This window comes from Pelobates fuscus, chromosome 9 (genome assembly GCF_036172605.1).
Source record: "Pelobates fuscus isolate aPelFus1 chromosome 9, aPelFus1.pri, whole genome shotgun sequence".
In the NCBI taxonomy this organism is placed as follows: domain Eukaryota; kingdom Metazoa; phylum Chordata; class Amphibia; order Anura; family Pelobatidae; genus Pelobates; species Pelobates fuscus.
Window position 1 is genome coordinate 23,492,836 of NC_086325.1, and position 12,450 is coordinate 23,505,285.

The 12,450-nt window shown below is 38.5% G+C and overlaps 1 protein-coding gene across 1 annotated transcript; it reads left to right on the forward strand.

Annotated features, from left to right (window-relative positions):
- Nucleotides 1-10: 10 nt before the first annotated feature.
- On the forward strand, nucleotides 11-11,101 carry TAP1 (transporter 1, ATP binding cassette subfamily B member). The gene is made up of 12 exons (XM_063431526.1): nucleotides 11-162; nucleotides 1,662-2,186; nucleotides 2,574-2,688; nucleotides 2,903-3,033; nucleotides 3,154-3,359; nucleotides 4,488-4,685; nucleotides 5,826-5,954; nucleotides 6,548-6,736; nucleotides 6,827-7,000; nucleotides 8,355-8,514; nucleotides 9,414-9,550; nucleotides 10,788-11,101. The coding sequence occupies exons 2-12, from the start codon at nucleotides 1,673-1,675 to the stop codon at nucleotides 11,016-11,018; spliced, it is 2,184 nt and encodes a 727-aa protein (XP_063287596.1). The 5' UTR covers nucleotides 11-162; nucleotides 1,662-1,672; the 3' UTR covers nucleotides 11,019-11,101.
- The last annotated feature ends 1,349 nt before the right edge of the window (nucleotides 11,102-12,450 follow it).

Below are 12,450 nucleotides of genomic sequence, written 5' to 3' on the forward strand. Positions count from 1 at the left end.
CAAGAAATGGGTGTCGGTTCGATACAGACTGGAGTTTACTTTCGCTTTCTCTTTGGCTATATATTCACATACAGAGGGGGATTTCCATGTTTGGAGAGAGAAGCCATATCTCCCCCAGCCGAGCTGCAGACACACAGAGAGGGGAGAGCAGCTAGGAGTGAGGTAAATATCCTAAATATTACAATATTATAATATTACTCCATGTGATGTCCTCCTCATTTCACTGGCTTCCTGTCTCTTTGTTAAACCATCATGTCCAGGCTAACTGTCAGGGTTATATTCACTAATGTGCGACTAGTCAGGAAGTAAAAGTGCAATATTAGGTCAAATCAGCTAAATTGGAAACCTTGTCCTGATCAATTCAATATCCCTATATAGATATGTGTTATTAAAAGCTTAAATTACTGTTAGAGGCAATGAAGCAGATATAAGACCCAGCCCCCAGTGAAACCAGTAATAATGTTATAACCTTGGAACCTTCTCATATCCCAAAACTACAGTTTGCCCCCCTTTAGTCTGACTCCAACCCCCCCACTACAGTTACCCCCCTTTAGTCGGACCCCCCCCCCACTACAGTTTGCCCCCCTTTAGTCTGACCCCCCACTACAGTTTGCCCCCCTTTAGTCTGACCCCCCCCCCCACTACAGTTTGCCCCCCTTTAGTCTGACCCCCCCCCCCCCCTTTTATTATTTTCTTTGTGTGTTTTCACTTTTAGCTGCCTCATTTCAATGATTTCTATGCGTTTCCAGTTCTACAATAATATGTAGAGTCTCTTGCTATTTTTTGAAATTTAGTAATAGTTCAATGGATGAATATACTATCTTTATCACTCAGTATGTGATCTGTAAATATTACAGCAATTTAAAGCACATTACATGTAAATATATAATTCGACGGGCAGATTGCATTTTCATTTTCCATTTTGTACAGAGCCACATCACACTGTAATAAATATTAAGCGCAGTGTGACATGCTGTATCTTATTGCAGCATTGGCAGTCTTGTTCCGGGCTGCCTGAGATTGATAGGAGTGCTCTGTAGAACAGTAGCTGCTGTTTATGGCAACTGTAATTAATTTTGGCACTCCTGTCCATGACACACTCAATAGGGGGACATTTCTACTTCTGGGTGGCCAAAACTTTGTGGTCCAAGTATACTTGGTGGTCCACAATACTTTGTGGTCCAAGTATGATAAAACTCCCCACAGTTTACTGTTGTGCAGTACCTGCGTATCTAAAGTTGGACTTTGAGACGTGCTGTTTGGACACAGAAACTGACAGAAATCTTGTTTCTGGAAGTATCCCAGAATTCCCAGCTGGACATGCAAATAAGTTCCGACAGGCGTGTTTCATACTTCTCCCTGTATTTCTGCGGGTACCCTTAGCAATAAACCCTGTTTTAAACACAGCTTTTTTTTTTACACCAAAGCACGGGTTATATTCCAATAGGACCCATGACCAGAAACCAGCCCTGGATTCTTTAAACAACTTCTTCTCTGTAACTAATTGTTAGAACAATTTTACATTTGACAAACATGGCAAATTTGACAGTCCTGTCTATATATCTGTGTTATCTCTGTGTTATACTCGTGCCTTTATAATTTCCTGGTACGTGTCAACCACGTATTACATGTATCCATGTGTCACTTCAAATGTTTTGCAGGTTCCTTCATCATGAAACGATTCAGCCCACCAGTATGTTTGGCTGTTCTGGACATTACAACCCTACAGTTGTTGGGGTTATGTCTGCCTCAAATAAACACCTTGTATTTGCCCATCCTTGGGGCCTGGTTGGTGGGTCTATCACGATTATTGGTTCTGATTTTGGGTGTGCGTGTCATGAGGTGCTGGTCCAAGATGCCTTCATGGATGGAAGGAGACCCACTTCCAGTGCCCTACATTGTCCTCAGCCTTCTTATCCCATCCTGTGCCACTATATGCAGCGTAGTGTCACCAAATAGCAGCTCCGAGATCCTCTACAGCTGGAAACGTTGGGACTTGTTAGTGTTGAACTACCTCCTCACATTAACATCAGCTATTCTTTGGCACGAGCTGGGTCCCTCAGCTGAGAAGGAAGAGGATGAGACTGCAACGTCTTCAGGCTCCTTGATGCGCTTGATTACTCTCTTAAAGCCTTATGTATATAGATTTACACTTGCGTCAGTATTTCTGATACTGTCATCATGGGGTAAGTAATGGATTTTACTGTCAACAACTGAAAAATAATGTTGAATCCATTGGCCTTTTTATCATACAGAATCCCTTTAAGTAGAGCCAGATCTGTATGTGTGATCCCAAATTGTAAAAACTGTTAACACAAGAAATATCCTTGTGAATTAGTTTGCTCTGTATATACAAACAAGAAAAGTATACATACAAATTTTGATTTATTTATTTTTTTTTTTTTTACTTATTAGTGACCTTTTGATGGCATTGAATGCATAGTCAGCATAAACACAGTGTGATGAAACCACACCTAAAAATTCGGCACTTTAAAACTTTGACATAAAATATGTGCTTCGTGTCATATTCTTATCATGTGTTATAATGTCTTATGTCCTTTACTGCGCTACAGGCGAGATGGCTCTGCCTTCCTACACAGGGCGCATGACCGACTGGATTCTGAATAAGGAAGATCCCTCAGCATTTAAAAGTGCCATCACAGCTATGAGTCTGATCACCATCTCCAGGTGAGTCACACAGCGTTATTTACTAATGGGAGAAATCAAGAGAAATGGCAGAAAATTGAACAGTGAGACTGTAGGGACATGAACTATACACCAAAACTGTTTCATTAAACTAAAGTTGTTTTGGTGCTTAGAATGTTCCTTTGAATTGAAAATCAAAGTATTTTATTCAAACACAGAAAAGCTCTGAATATAACAATGGATTTTGTCTTGGCAGTGCGGTGACAGAATTCCTGTGTGACTGTATCTACAATATTACGATGAGCAGAATACACACTAAAACCCAGGGACAGGTTCTCCGCTCTGTCCTGCAGCAGGAGATTGGGTTTTTTGACACCGTACCTACAGGTAACTGTTAAGAGCCTTTTTTTTTTAGCTTTGTGTAATAGTATGCAGCATTATCAATGCTTTTTCTTACAAATAACCCACGATATTACAAACTATTGAATGGCGCGATTTCTCTTGCAGGGGACATCACATCTCGCGTTACTTCAGATATCACGGCAATGAGTGAATCTCTGAGCAGTAATCTGAGCCTGTTAATGTGGTACTTCATGAGAGCTGTATTCCTCATTGCTTATATGCTGAGCTTGTCCCCAAAGCTGACACTCTTCACTTTGATGTGTCTGTGTGTCATCACACTTGTGCCAAAACTCTCAGGAACTTTTTCCCAGGTGAGGAAGTTGTCATCCACGACACAAGTTTATCGCCCTCTTTCTGTCCTTGTGTCTTTGGTTTCCAATTTATTTGTTTAGTATTGTTAATCCTGATGATTATGATGCACATAAACTATATATATTCACTTGAATGCTGCAGTCAGAAAGCTGTGTTTTTGTTAGCAGGACATTGAGATGGGTACTTATAGAGAGGTTGACAATGCTGTTTGTTTATATTACTGCCCAGCAGTAACACATCCTTTTAGATCTGTAGTGGGGCATTTTTAAAAACTGCCTTGTAAGATGTAGATGTTGTACATCAGTTTATATTAAAGTTTATATTTGTTATATAAAGAGCTTGCAACTGAATGGAAAAGTAGTAACCATTTCGCTACAAAACCGGTGTATTCTAAAAGAGTGGCAGTGCCTAGGATTGGGAGTTAGGGGGGTTTATGGGCAGATGTCATGATATGTGTAAGGCTCCAGTTTGGAGAAGAAAATTATAGATAAATCCTATCAATGGGAATATTATGACACTAATTAAATTCACTGAAAGGTGTATTAATTAAAAACAAATGCAGTACGTGTAGCTAAATACAATAGCTTTTGGTCTGATTATGTATTTAATAATGAGTATATGCATTAACAATAACCTTCTGAAACTCAACAATCACATCAAATACATTTGTTATACATTAAACATGTTCCTAATATATTAAAACTATATTCCTTGCTTTAGCAACTATGAATTGGACTATAACTCACCTGGACTCACCAGTTTATCTTAGCTATGCTGTGATTAGTTAGATTTTAGGGCAGAGGTGTCCAAAAGTTAGATCCCCAGATGTCGTAGAACTACAACTCCCATGATGCTCTGCATACCTTTTAAAATGACAAAGCATCGTGGAGGATGTAGTTATAGATGTTGATCTATTCCCAAATTCATTCTTCATTGCTAATGAAGAGGGTAGGGCTTTTTGAAAACCTCAGTAAGTATCTAGATGCTTCTTCCTGTTACCCAACCAGTTCTATTAACTCTGTGCCTGCATCCATCACACGTGTAATAGCTACTGTAAAAGGTGCACTCAGTATTCTTTATATGTGTGTATATAATATATTTATTTATATCCCATGTCTTCCCTGCAGAGCCTGGCTGTGAAAGTCCAGGAATCTCTTTCAAAAGCTAATCAGGTTGCACTGGAGGCTTTCTCCAACATGAAGACTGTAAGGAGTTTTGCTAATGAGGAGGGTGAAAGCCAGCGCTATGAAAGCAGATTGCATGATACCTACCAGCTCAACAAAATGGAGGCCCTTGCCTATGGCTGCTCCAATGTGGCCAACAGCGTGAGTACAAAGATAAGGTGTCGTCTCGGGATTAGCATTTTATTTGTGTCCGAGTATCCAGATTGGGATTTAAGATATTTTCATTTCTTGTAACATTGTAGAAAATTACAAAAAATATATGAGCTTATCAAAAGATTTCAGGCTAGCTTTTTTATTAAGAAGTATAAGCCAATGTTGACAGTTGATAATTTTGTTTGTGTCTAAATAAAATACATTGGCAATTGCCTGTTTAAAATGCATCCATTTGTTCAGAGGCAACTATTTTAGAATCACGCCTGAAGGGTTGCTAGTTTAGCCCCCAAGGGAAAAAGCTGTAATAGGACTGAAATACCAAATGGGAAGTGGAATACTAGTACAGTCAGTTATTCCAGTCATAAATGGACAAAATGTCAAACTTTCAGGAGAGGACACATGGGGAGACACATGGTAAAGTAATAACTGTCTGCGGTATCTCTGTGTCAGGATATACAATGACCCAATACGCAGTATCTAAGTAAAGCTATATATATATTGTAAACGCTTAGATATGTACGTATTACCAGCACTTTGAGTGTCCAGACTTAATGTAAATATAAAATGATCACAGACAAGCCAAGATTGGGGATTCAGAATAAGACAGAAACAAGTAGACAAGCCAATAGATCAAGGATACCAGATATAATAATAGTCAAGTACAAGCCAAGGTCAAAATGCCAACGCAATCTCTGATTACCAGTAAATGGAAATCACGACAGGACACTGATAATCAGTTTAAATAGCTATAGGATGGCAGGGATTGGCCAGAAATGATCTTATGATGCCAAAACATGTGTGCACGTCCTTGCACATAACACTTAGGACTTGTGTTCTTAAACATGTTTATTCTGTGCTAGATCCAGACTGAAGTTAATTTAGTTTTTCAGTTTATCTCCAGTTTTGAAAATCCATTTAATATTGGTTCATCTGATGGCAGCTTAGTATTCAAAATCACAGAAATTAGTCGTTTTTACTTTTTCATCTGTTTTACAACTGTACAAATTGACGATCTCAATGTCTATTACTGCCATGTATATAGTTTACAAAGATAAGTTACTTTGATAAACACATGGACTTGTGGAAGGCAAAAATTGCCAGTTTAACTATTTACTGTCCTACTTGCAGTTTGCAGGTCTGGCTTTGAAAGTTGGGATTTTGTACTTTGGAGGACGCTTAGTGACCAACGGAGAAGTCAGCGGTGGAGATCTGGTGTCATTTGTCCTGTATGAGATGCAGTTTACGTCAGCCGTGGATGTAAGAGATAGGGTCAATCCTCTTGGAATGTCAGTTCTATTGGTGGCTATCGTATGTCCTTGGTGATCTACCAATTATGCATCTTTTTATTTCCCATACTGTGTGGACCCCTCTTGTTCCAATGTTATTTCTTGTTTCTCTCACTGATGCAGTGCATGTATCACTCTGATGTGTAGGTGAATGCTGTGTGAGAATCTCATTCCATGATACTGTGACTGTGTGTAACGACTTTGGTAATTCTCCAATTTAATGAGTAACCATACATGTGCTTGTTAGTCTCTAATCTTCTGTGCCTTTCTGATTTTTGAGGACTTGCTATTAGTGAGACTGTCTAGCATTGCCTTTTGTGGTTATTCCTTTGGAAGTAAACTCATGACTATCTGTCTCAATGATGGCAGGGTGACTGATGCTGAACAGGTATCAGCCTTAATGGTGCTGTATGGATATCTTTGCCTGTGATGCTTGGCAAGTTTCTCACACTTTAATACATTGCGAATCGGTCTCAGCTCTCCCCTGCTGCTGTCACATAACTCTATCTTATTGATGCAGTGTGCATCTAACTCATACTTGATCTCTGGCCTTTCTATTCCCAGGTCTTGCTGAGAATGTACCCTGATGTCAGAAAAGCTGTTGGGTCCTCAGAAAAGGTTTTTGAGTATATGGACCGCACTCCACAAATGCCCAAACAAGGCACCCTCGTCCCTAGCAGTCTCAAAGGGCACGTTCAGTTCCAGAATGTTACTTTCTCATACCCGAAAAATCCAGATACCCCAGCTCTGCAGGTACCGATACCCACACAGACATTATTATTATAAGTCTCTTTCATAGAAAGTATCAGTTTCTGCATCCTTGTCTATTGTCCATACCCTTAGGATGTGTCCTTTGAACTGTGCCCTGGTGAAGTGACAGCTCTGGTGGGTCAATGCGACGCAGGAAAGACCACAGTGGTGCAGCTGCTGCTCAGATTTTATGAACCGAAGAATGGAAAGATTCTAATGGACGGAAAACCAATATCAGAATACGAGAACAAATTCTACCGCACAAAGGTACTATTCACACTGTGTGTCTGTTTTTTTTACTAACACAGCACTTATCTGTATTACTGCAGGTTAGTCAGAATATATGTGACTTGATATAGTTTAATAGGACAAATACTGTTTGGGGTCCATTCAGCAAACAGGAAATTGGAAAAGGGATTATTTAGGCCCAAATATCTGCGTTAAAAAGGTAAGTGGATAGAAAAAAGTGCGCTGTGCCTTTTTAGGATAGTGTTTTATATATACATCTGTATATGTGTACTTATATACATAAAGTGCAAACAGGTCATGTAAAAGTGCAATCCCAAATAGACTGTACAGTGTGAATATATAATGTACCTTGTGCCTCTCAAGCAATGTGCATTGGTGCTAAAATATGTAGAGAGAAGGACACTTACTTATAAAACTTGAAATGGAGGATACATTTGTATATCCTTCCAAATTATGGTAATACAAATCAGACCAGAACAAAGAAAAAAAGGAGACAAGAAAAAAAATATAGTGTAAATCGGTGACACAAGCAGAAAAAATAATTGGTTATTTTTTGGAATATCTATAGGAAATAGCATATCAATTCACCACAATCATACTCACATAGGGATTTATTCACTAAACTGGGGAACTGAGGGAAAAAAAACGCAAACTGTAGGACAAAATAGCTGTTGAAATAATTCTCCAGCTATGTGATATGGCACTCGTCTCCTCTAGTTTAACCCCTTAAGGACCAAACTTCTGGAATAAAAGGGAATCATGACGTGTCACACACGTCATGTGTCCTTAAGGGGTTAAACCACATTTTGCAAATAAACATTTTGGTTGATACAATCCACACTTTGTGTATCACAGTTTGTAGTGTAGTATTCCTAATGTATGTTATCTGCTGTAAATAAATACTGGATCCTTCCAGGGTTATTCTTTAAAGTCTAAACTGTAGTGGACTGAAATCTGAATTGCAACATTAAGGCTAAAACACCTAAACTGTGACTATATCTGAATTGGAGAATTTTTCCAGATCTGCTATTTTTGTCTACATTCTTCCATGTGGATTGCAGTTCACTGGAATTTGTATTTTAGTGAATCAACCCCAGTACGTGGAGAAGTAGGAAGAGAAAGAAATATTTTTTTTTTTCGTTTTTTTTCTCTTCCAATGCAGTGTGTGCCTTGGCTGTGCCAGGACGGAACTGGATTGTGATGTAAATTGCGAAATCCCAAATATATTACATTCAAAAGAAAACAGAGATTCACATGAAATGTGTTAATACGAAGTTATGGCTGATTTTTCAGTGATTTATTCAATGGTGTAATTTCCAGAAAATTGTCAGTTGCCCCCGTAATATCCTTCTTCCATTGTCTCCCTGTGTAGGTGTCAGTGGTCAGCCAGGAACCAACTCTCACGTCCCGCACCATTGAGGACAATATCTCTTATGGCTTGGAGAAGGTACCCCAGAGATCGGTGCAGGATGCAGCTAAAGTTGCGCATGTTGATGATTTCATTTCAGAATTAACCGATGGATATCAGACAGGTATTCTTCTTTTTGTCTTCACTTACAGTGTTTGTATAGTCCAAGAGAATAAAAGAAGGTAGTCAGTCATTTACAAGGGATGATGTTGTTCTGTTGCTAAGCACTGGAAACAGTAGATGAAAGAGGATAAGAAAGCATTACCTGACTATTGATACACAAATGATTGTCCCCCTGGATACATTTCACGTTACCTTGTTTATAGCTATAATGCATTTCCTTTAAATTGCAAGCTTGTTCGAAATAAACTCTTGTCTAACTTGTATTGCATACATTACTTTTATGTCTTGCTAACATTGCTGCAAAATATGTTTGTGCTTTATAAATAAGAAATAATAATTTCACCTCCTTTCCCTTTACATCCACAACAATATGTTAACCCATAAAATTACTTTTGTTTTATTTGGAGTTAAAAACACAAATACACATTTTTAGATCAGCATGTGAAATTCTTCACACATATAAATCCAAATTTAAATGGCATAAAATCATAAGACTTGCCACACAATATGGCAATTACAATTCCTCCCCCGAAAGCAGAGAAATAAATAATTATATTGTACTTTCTTGCCCAATAAAGTGTCTATAGTCACATCAACAGATAGAATGTTGGCTTATAATACTAATTATAATAATACGAGCTTGCTCCTTTCCTTACTGAGAGATTGGAAACCAAATACATATTTAATAAGCAGAAAAAAGAAAAAAATACTCATAAAGTTCTTCATTAATAAATAAGAAGATATAAAATATACATACAAATGTATTTATTGCATTTTATGTTTGTATTTAAACTTATATCGATATGTGTGTGTCAATGTAGATTTCATTATTATTATTATTATTATTATTATTATTATTATTATGTGTATATACTCATATAATGTCTTTCAATGTGTTAGGTGCTGGCCAGAAAGGAGGGCAGCTTTCTGGTGGTCAGAAGCAGAGGGTGGCATTGGCAAGAGCTCTTGTAAGGAATCCCAAGGTTCTCATTCTAGATGATGCCACAAGTTCCCTGGATACAAAGACTGAGCTCGATGTGAGTCCAGGGCGAATATGCAAGGAAACAGCACAAACACTAGTTCCCATTGAAGCTGACTCTTTAAAAAAAAAACTACCTTTCTTTTTACAAACGACCTATTCCAGCCTCACTGAAATGGATTCCTGCCAATCGCACATTCCTTTTTACAAATCACCAAATGCCAGCTTTACCGAAACCAACCAATGGCTCTCTGCTCTTCTTCAACCACCTATTCCAAATCTGACCAAAGCCAATTGCTTGCAATCACTTTCCTTTTTTACAAACTACCAATTCAAAACCTCCTTGAAACCCAAGTCTTCCAATCACACTTAAACGTTAGAGAAACCAACTCCTTTCAATCATATTTTCTGCTTCTCACACTACCTCTCTTGAACCTCGTCAAAACCAGTTCCTTCGAATCACACTTCCCTTATCATGTAATACCTCCTCTGAGATTGGCTTAAACTGACTTCCAATCACACTTTCCTCTTATCAAACCAATTTCTCCTAACGTCTCCAAAACTGACTCCTAAAACCTCCCAATGATGGATATAAGCATCCTTAGTAAAGTCAAATAAGTCCTCTTAGTAACTCCCTTCTATTTAGTCACTGCTGGCTTCTTCACACGTTTCTAGTGCCATCATTCATACACACCAATAATGGCAGGCACTCCCAGCTTCCATTTTACACATCGATAGATATCTCCAAGTCAAACTTCAACAAAATGTCTTTCCACCTTAAACCTGAGATGTAAAGTTATTCTACTTCGGATACAGCTATTCCCAGCCTTCACCTCAAATTCCAACAGATATTCTCAGCCTCCACCTCAGATACCAACATATATTCGGAGCCTCCACCTCAGATACCAACATATATTCCCAGCCTCCACCTCAGTTACCAACACATGTTCTACATATCCACCTCAGACACCAACATATATTTCCAGCCTCCACCTCAGTTACCAACACATGTTCTACATATCCACCTCAGACACCAACATATATTCCCAGCCTCCACCTCAGATACCAACACGTGTTCTACATATCCACCTCAGATACTAACACGTGTTCTAAGCCTCCACCTCAGATACCAACACGTGTTCCCAAATTTCACCCAAGACACTGACATTCTCCCAGCTCCACCTCAGATACCAGCAATATCTACCACCAGCCAAAACTACCATTAAGCTGATGCATACATAAACTGTTATTCACAACCTATCTTCATCTATCATAATCTTGTTTTTTCCCCTCAGATTCAGAGTGCCCTGTATGATAATCCCCAGAAACGGACAGTGCTGCTCATCTCTCATCGCATGCACACAGTGCAGCAGGCTAAACGTATCCTGGTACTGGAAAGCGGGCGAATCACAGAGCAGGGGACTCACGAAGAGCTGCTGGCCCTGGAGGGCAGCTACTGGAGACTCTGGAACAAGCAGACCAGCAGTTTCCAGCGAAGTAATGGAGAGCAAGAGCAAGTGGAATGAACACATTTTAGTAATACATTAGTCAAAAACCGATGCAGGACCCAAACACGAATAGAGTAGAGAAGAAACTCTCAGTGGTACGGGATGGCGGGATGGCTTATTTTGTATTCAGTTTGTAAATATTACATAGAAGTTAAAAAAAAAGTGGTAATTTCTTTTTTTATGTTAGGGGGAACCATGACGGCACTGAAAATTATAGTGATACATGCAGGTTACAAGCATTTATTAATTCACTACATGAGCAACTATAGTATCATCAGAATATTGATAGATAGATAGAATTAGTCACAAGAAGTTGTTGAAATTTACAAGAATTACATGCACACACAAAATTCTCCAACTTTATTTAAGTCTACATCATGCAATTCTCCTTCCAGTTCTCCACAACTCCCAGTTTAGTGAATAAGTCCAGAAGACTTGCTAGATATTGTACGTTATATAATCACCTACTAACGCTTCATAGTTTATTAGTCGAGCTATAGACATGAAGGGGTTATGTATAAAGATCATATCTGGTGCACAGTTCAGGCAGTGGAGAAACCAGCGGGGACTTTCCAAGGTTTGCTCAGCAATGGTTACAGCACAAATCATTTTTCACATAACCCCTAAAGGCTTATAGTTTGTGTATTTCTAGAGACAGAAAAAGTATTTTTAAAAAAAGACTCCAAATGTATCAGTAACTATAAGTTACACAACCTGCTGATTATCTGATTTCCAGCACACTCATGCTGTGTGTAAAAAAAAAAATTAACAATTCTTTCTCACAGATATGTAGCTTAATATTTACATTGTTAATGAGATTTTTGCGGTCTTTGGAAAATAAAGGTTCAATGGACCGCAGATGTGTTCACCTTACAGTAGGTTTACATGTAATCTATACATTTTGTTTGAGAAAGAATGAGCAAATGTGACTGAAGATTACTTCCCCTCTTCCACAATGGATGTTACGGCTGGGAAAACAAATACATGTCCCCAAAATGCCACCAGTAAATATATGCTATAATTGTTTTATGCATGGATGCAGATGAACTTTTGCAACTTCCCTGGTTCTGTGCACATTTCTCTTTTTTCTGTGTATATGTATATATTGTGCAGTCATGCTTTTGATGAATTGTGGATAAATAAATGCTGATGTTTTATACTACTGACAGTCTTCTGAAGGTCTGCTCCAATCCTTGTTATATGTTTCTATAATTAGCTTTTTTTGCTGTGGGTCTCTGTTCTGCACCCATATTCAATGAACATTACTATGCTCCATAATTGGAAAATTGCTGCATGCAGGGTTATTCTCTAAACTCTGCATTGTAGTGACTTAAAATCCGAATTGCAGAATTAAGATCAAAGTAGCCTAGATGTGACTAGACTTGTGCACAAGAGCTTTTCAGCTGGTTCTAGCAAATCAAATGCCTTTTAATCTATATTTGAAGAAAAA

Excerpts from the sequence above, each read along its gene's own strand:
- TAP1 (XM_063431526.1), top strand. The coding sequence starts at position 1,673 with ATGAAACGATTCAGCCCACCAGTATGTTTGGCTGTTCTGGACATTACA. Across the intron at positions 3,034-3,153 it reads TTTTGACACCGTACCTACAG|GGGACATCACATCTCGCGTT; the intron begins GTAACTGTTAAG and ends TTTCTCTTGCAG. Across the intron at positions 5,955-6,547 it reads AGTTTACGTCAGCCGTGGAT|GTCTTGCTGAGAATGTACCC; the intron begins GTAAGAGATAGG and ends TTCTATTCCCAG.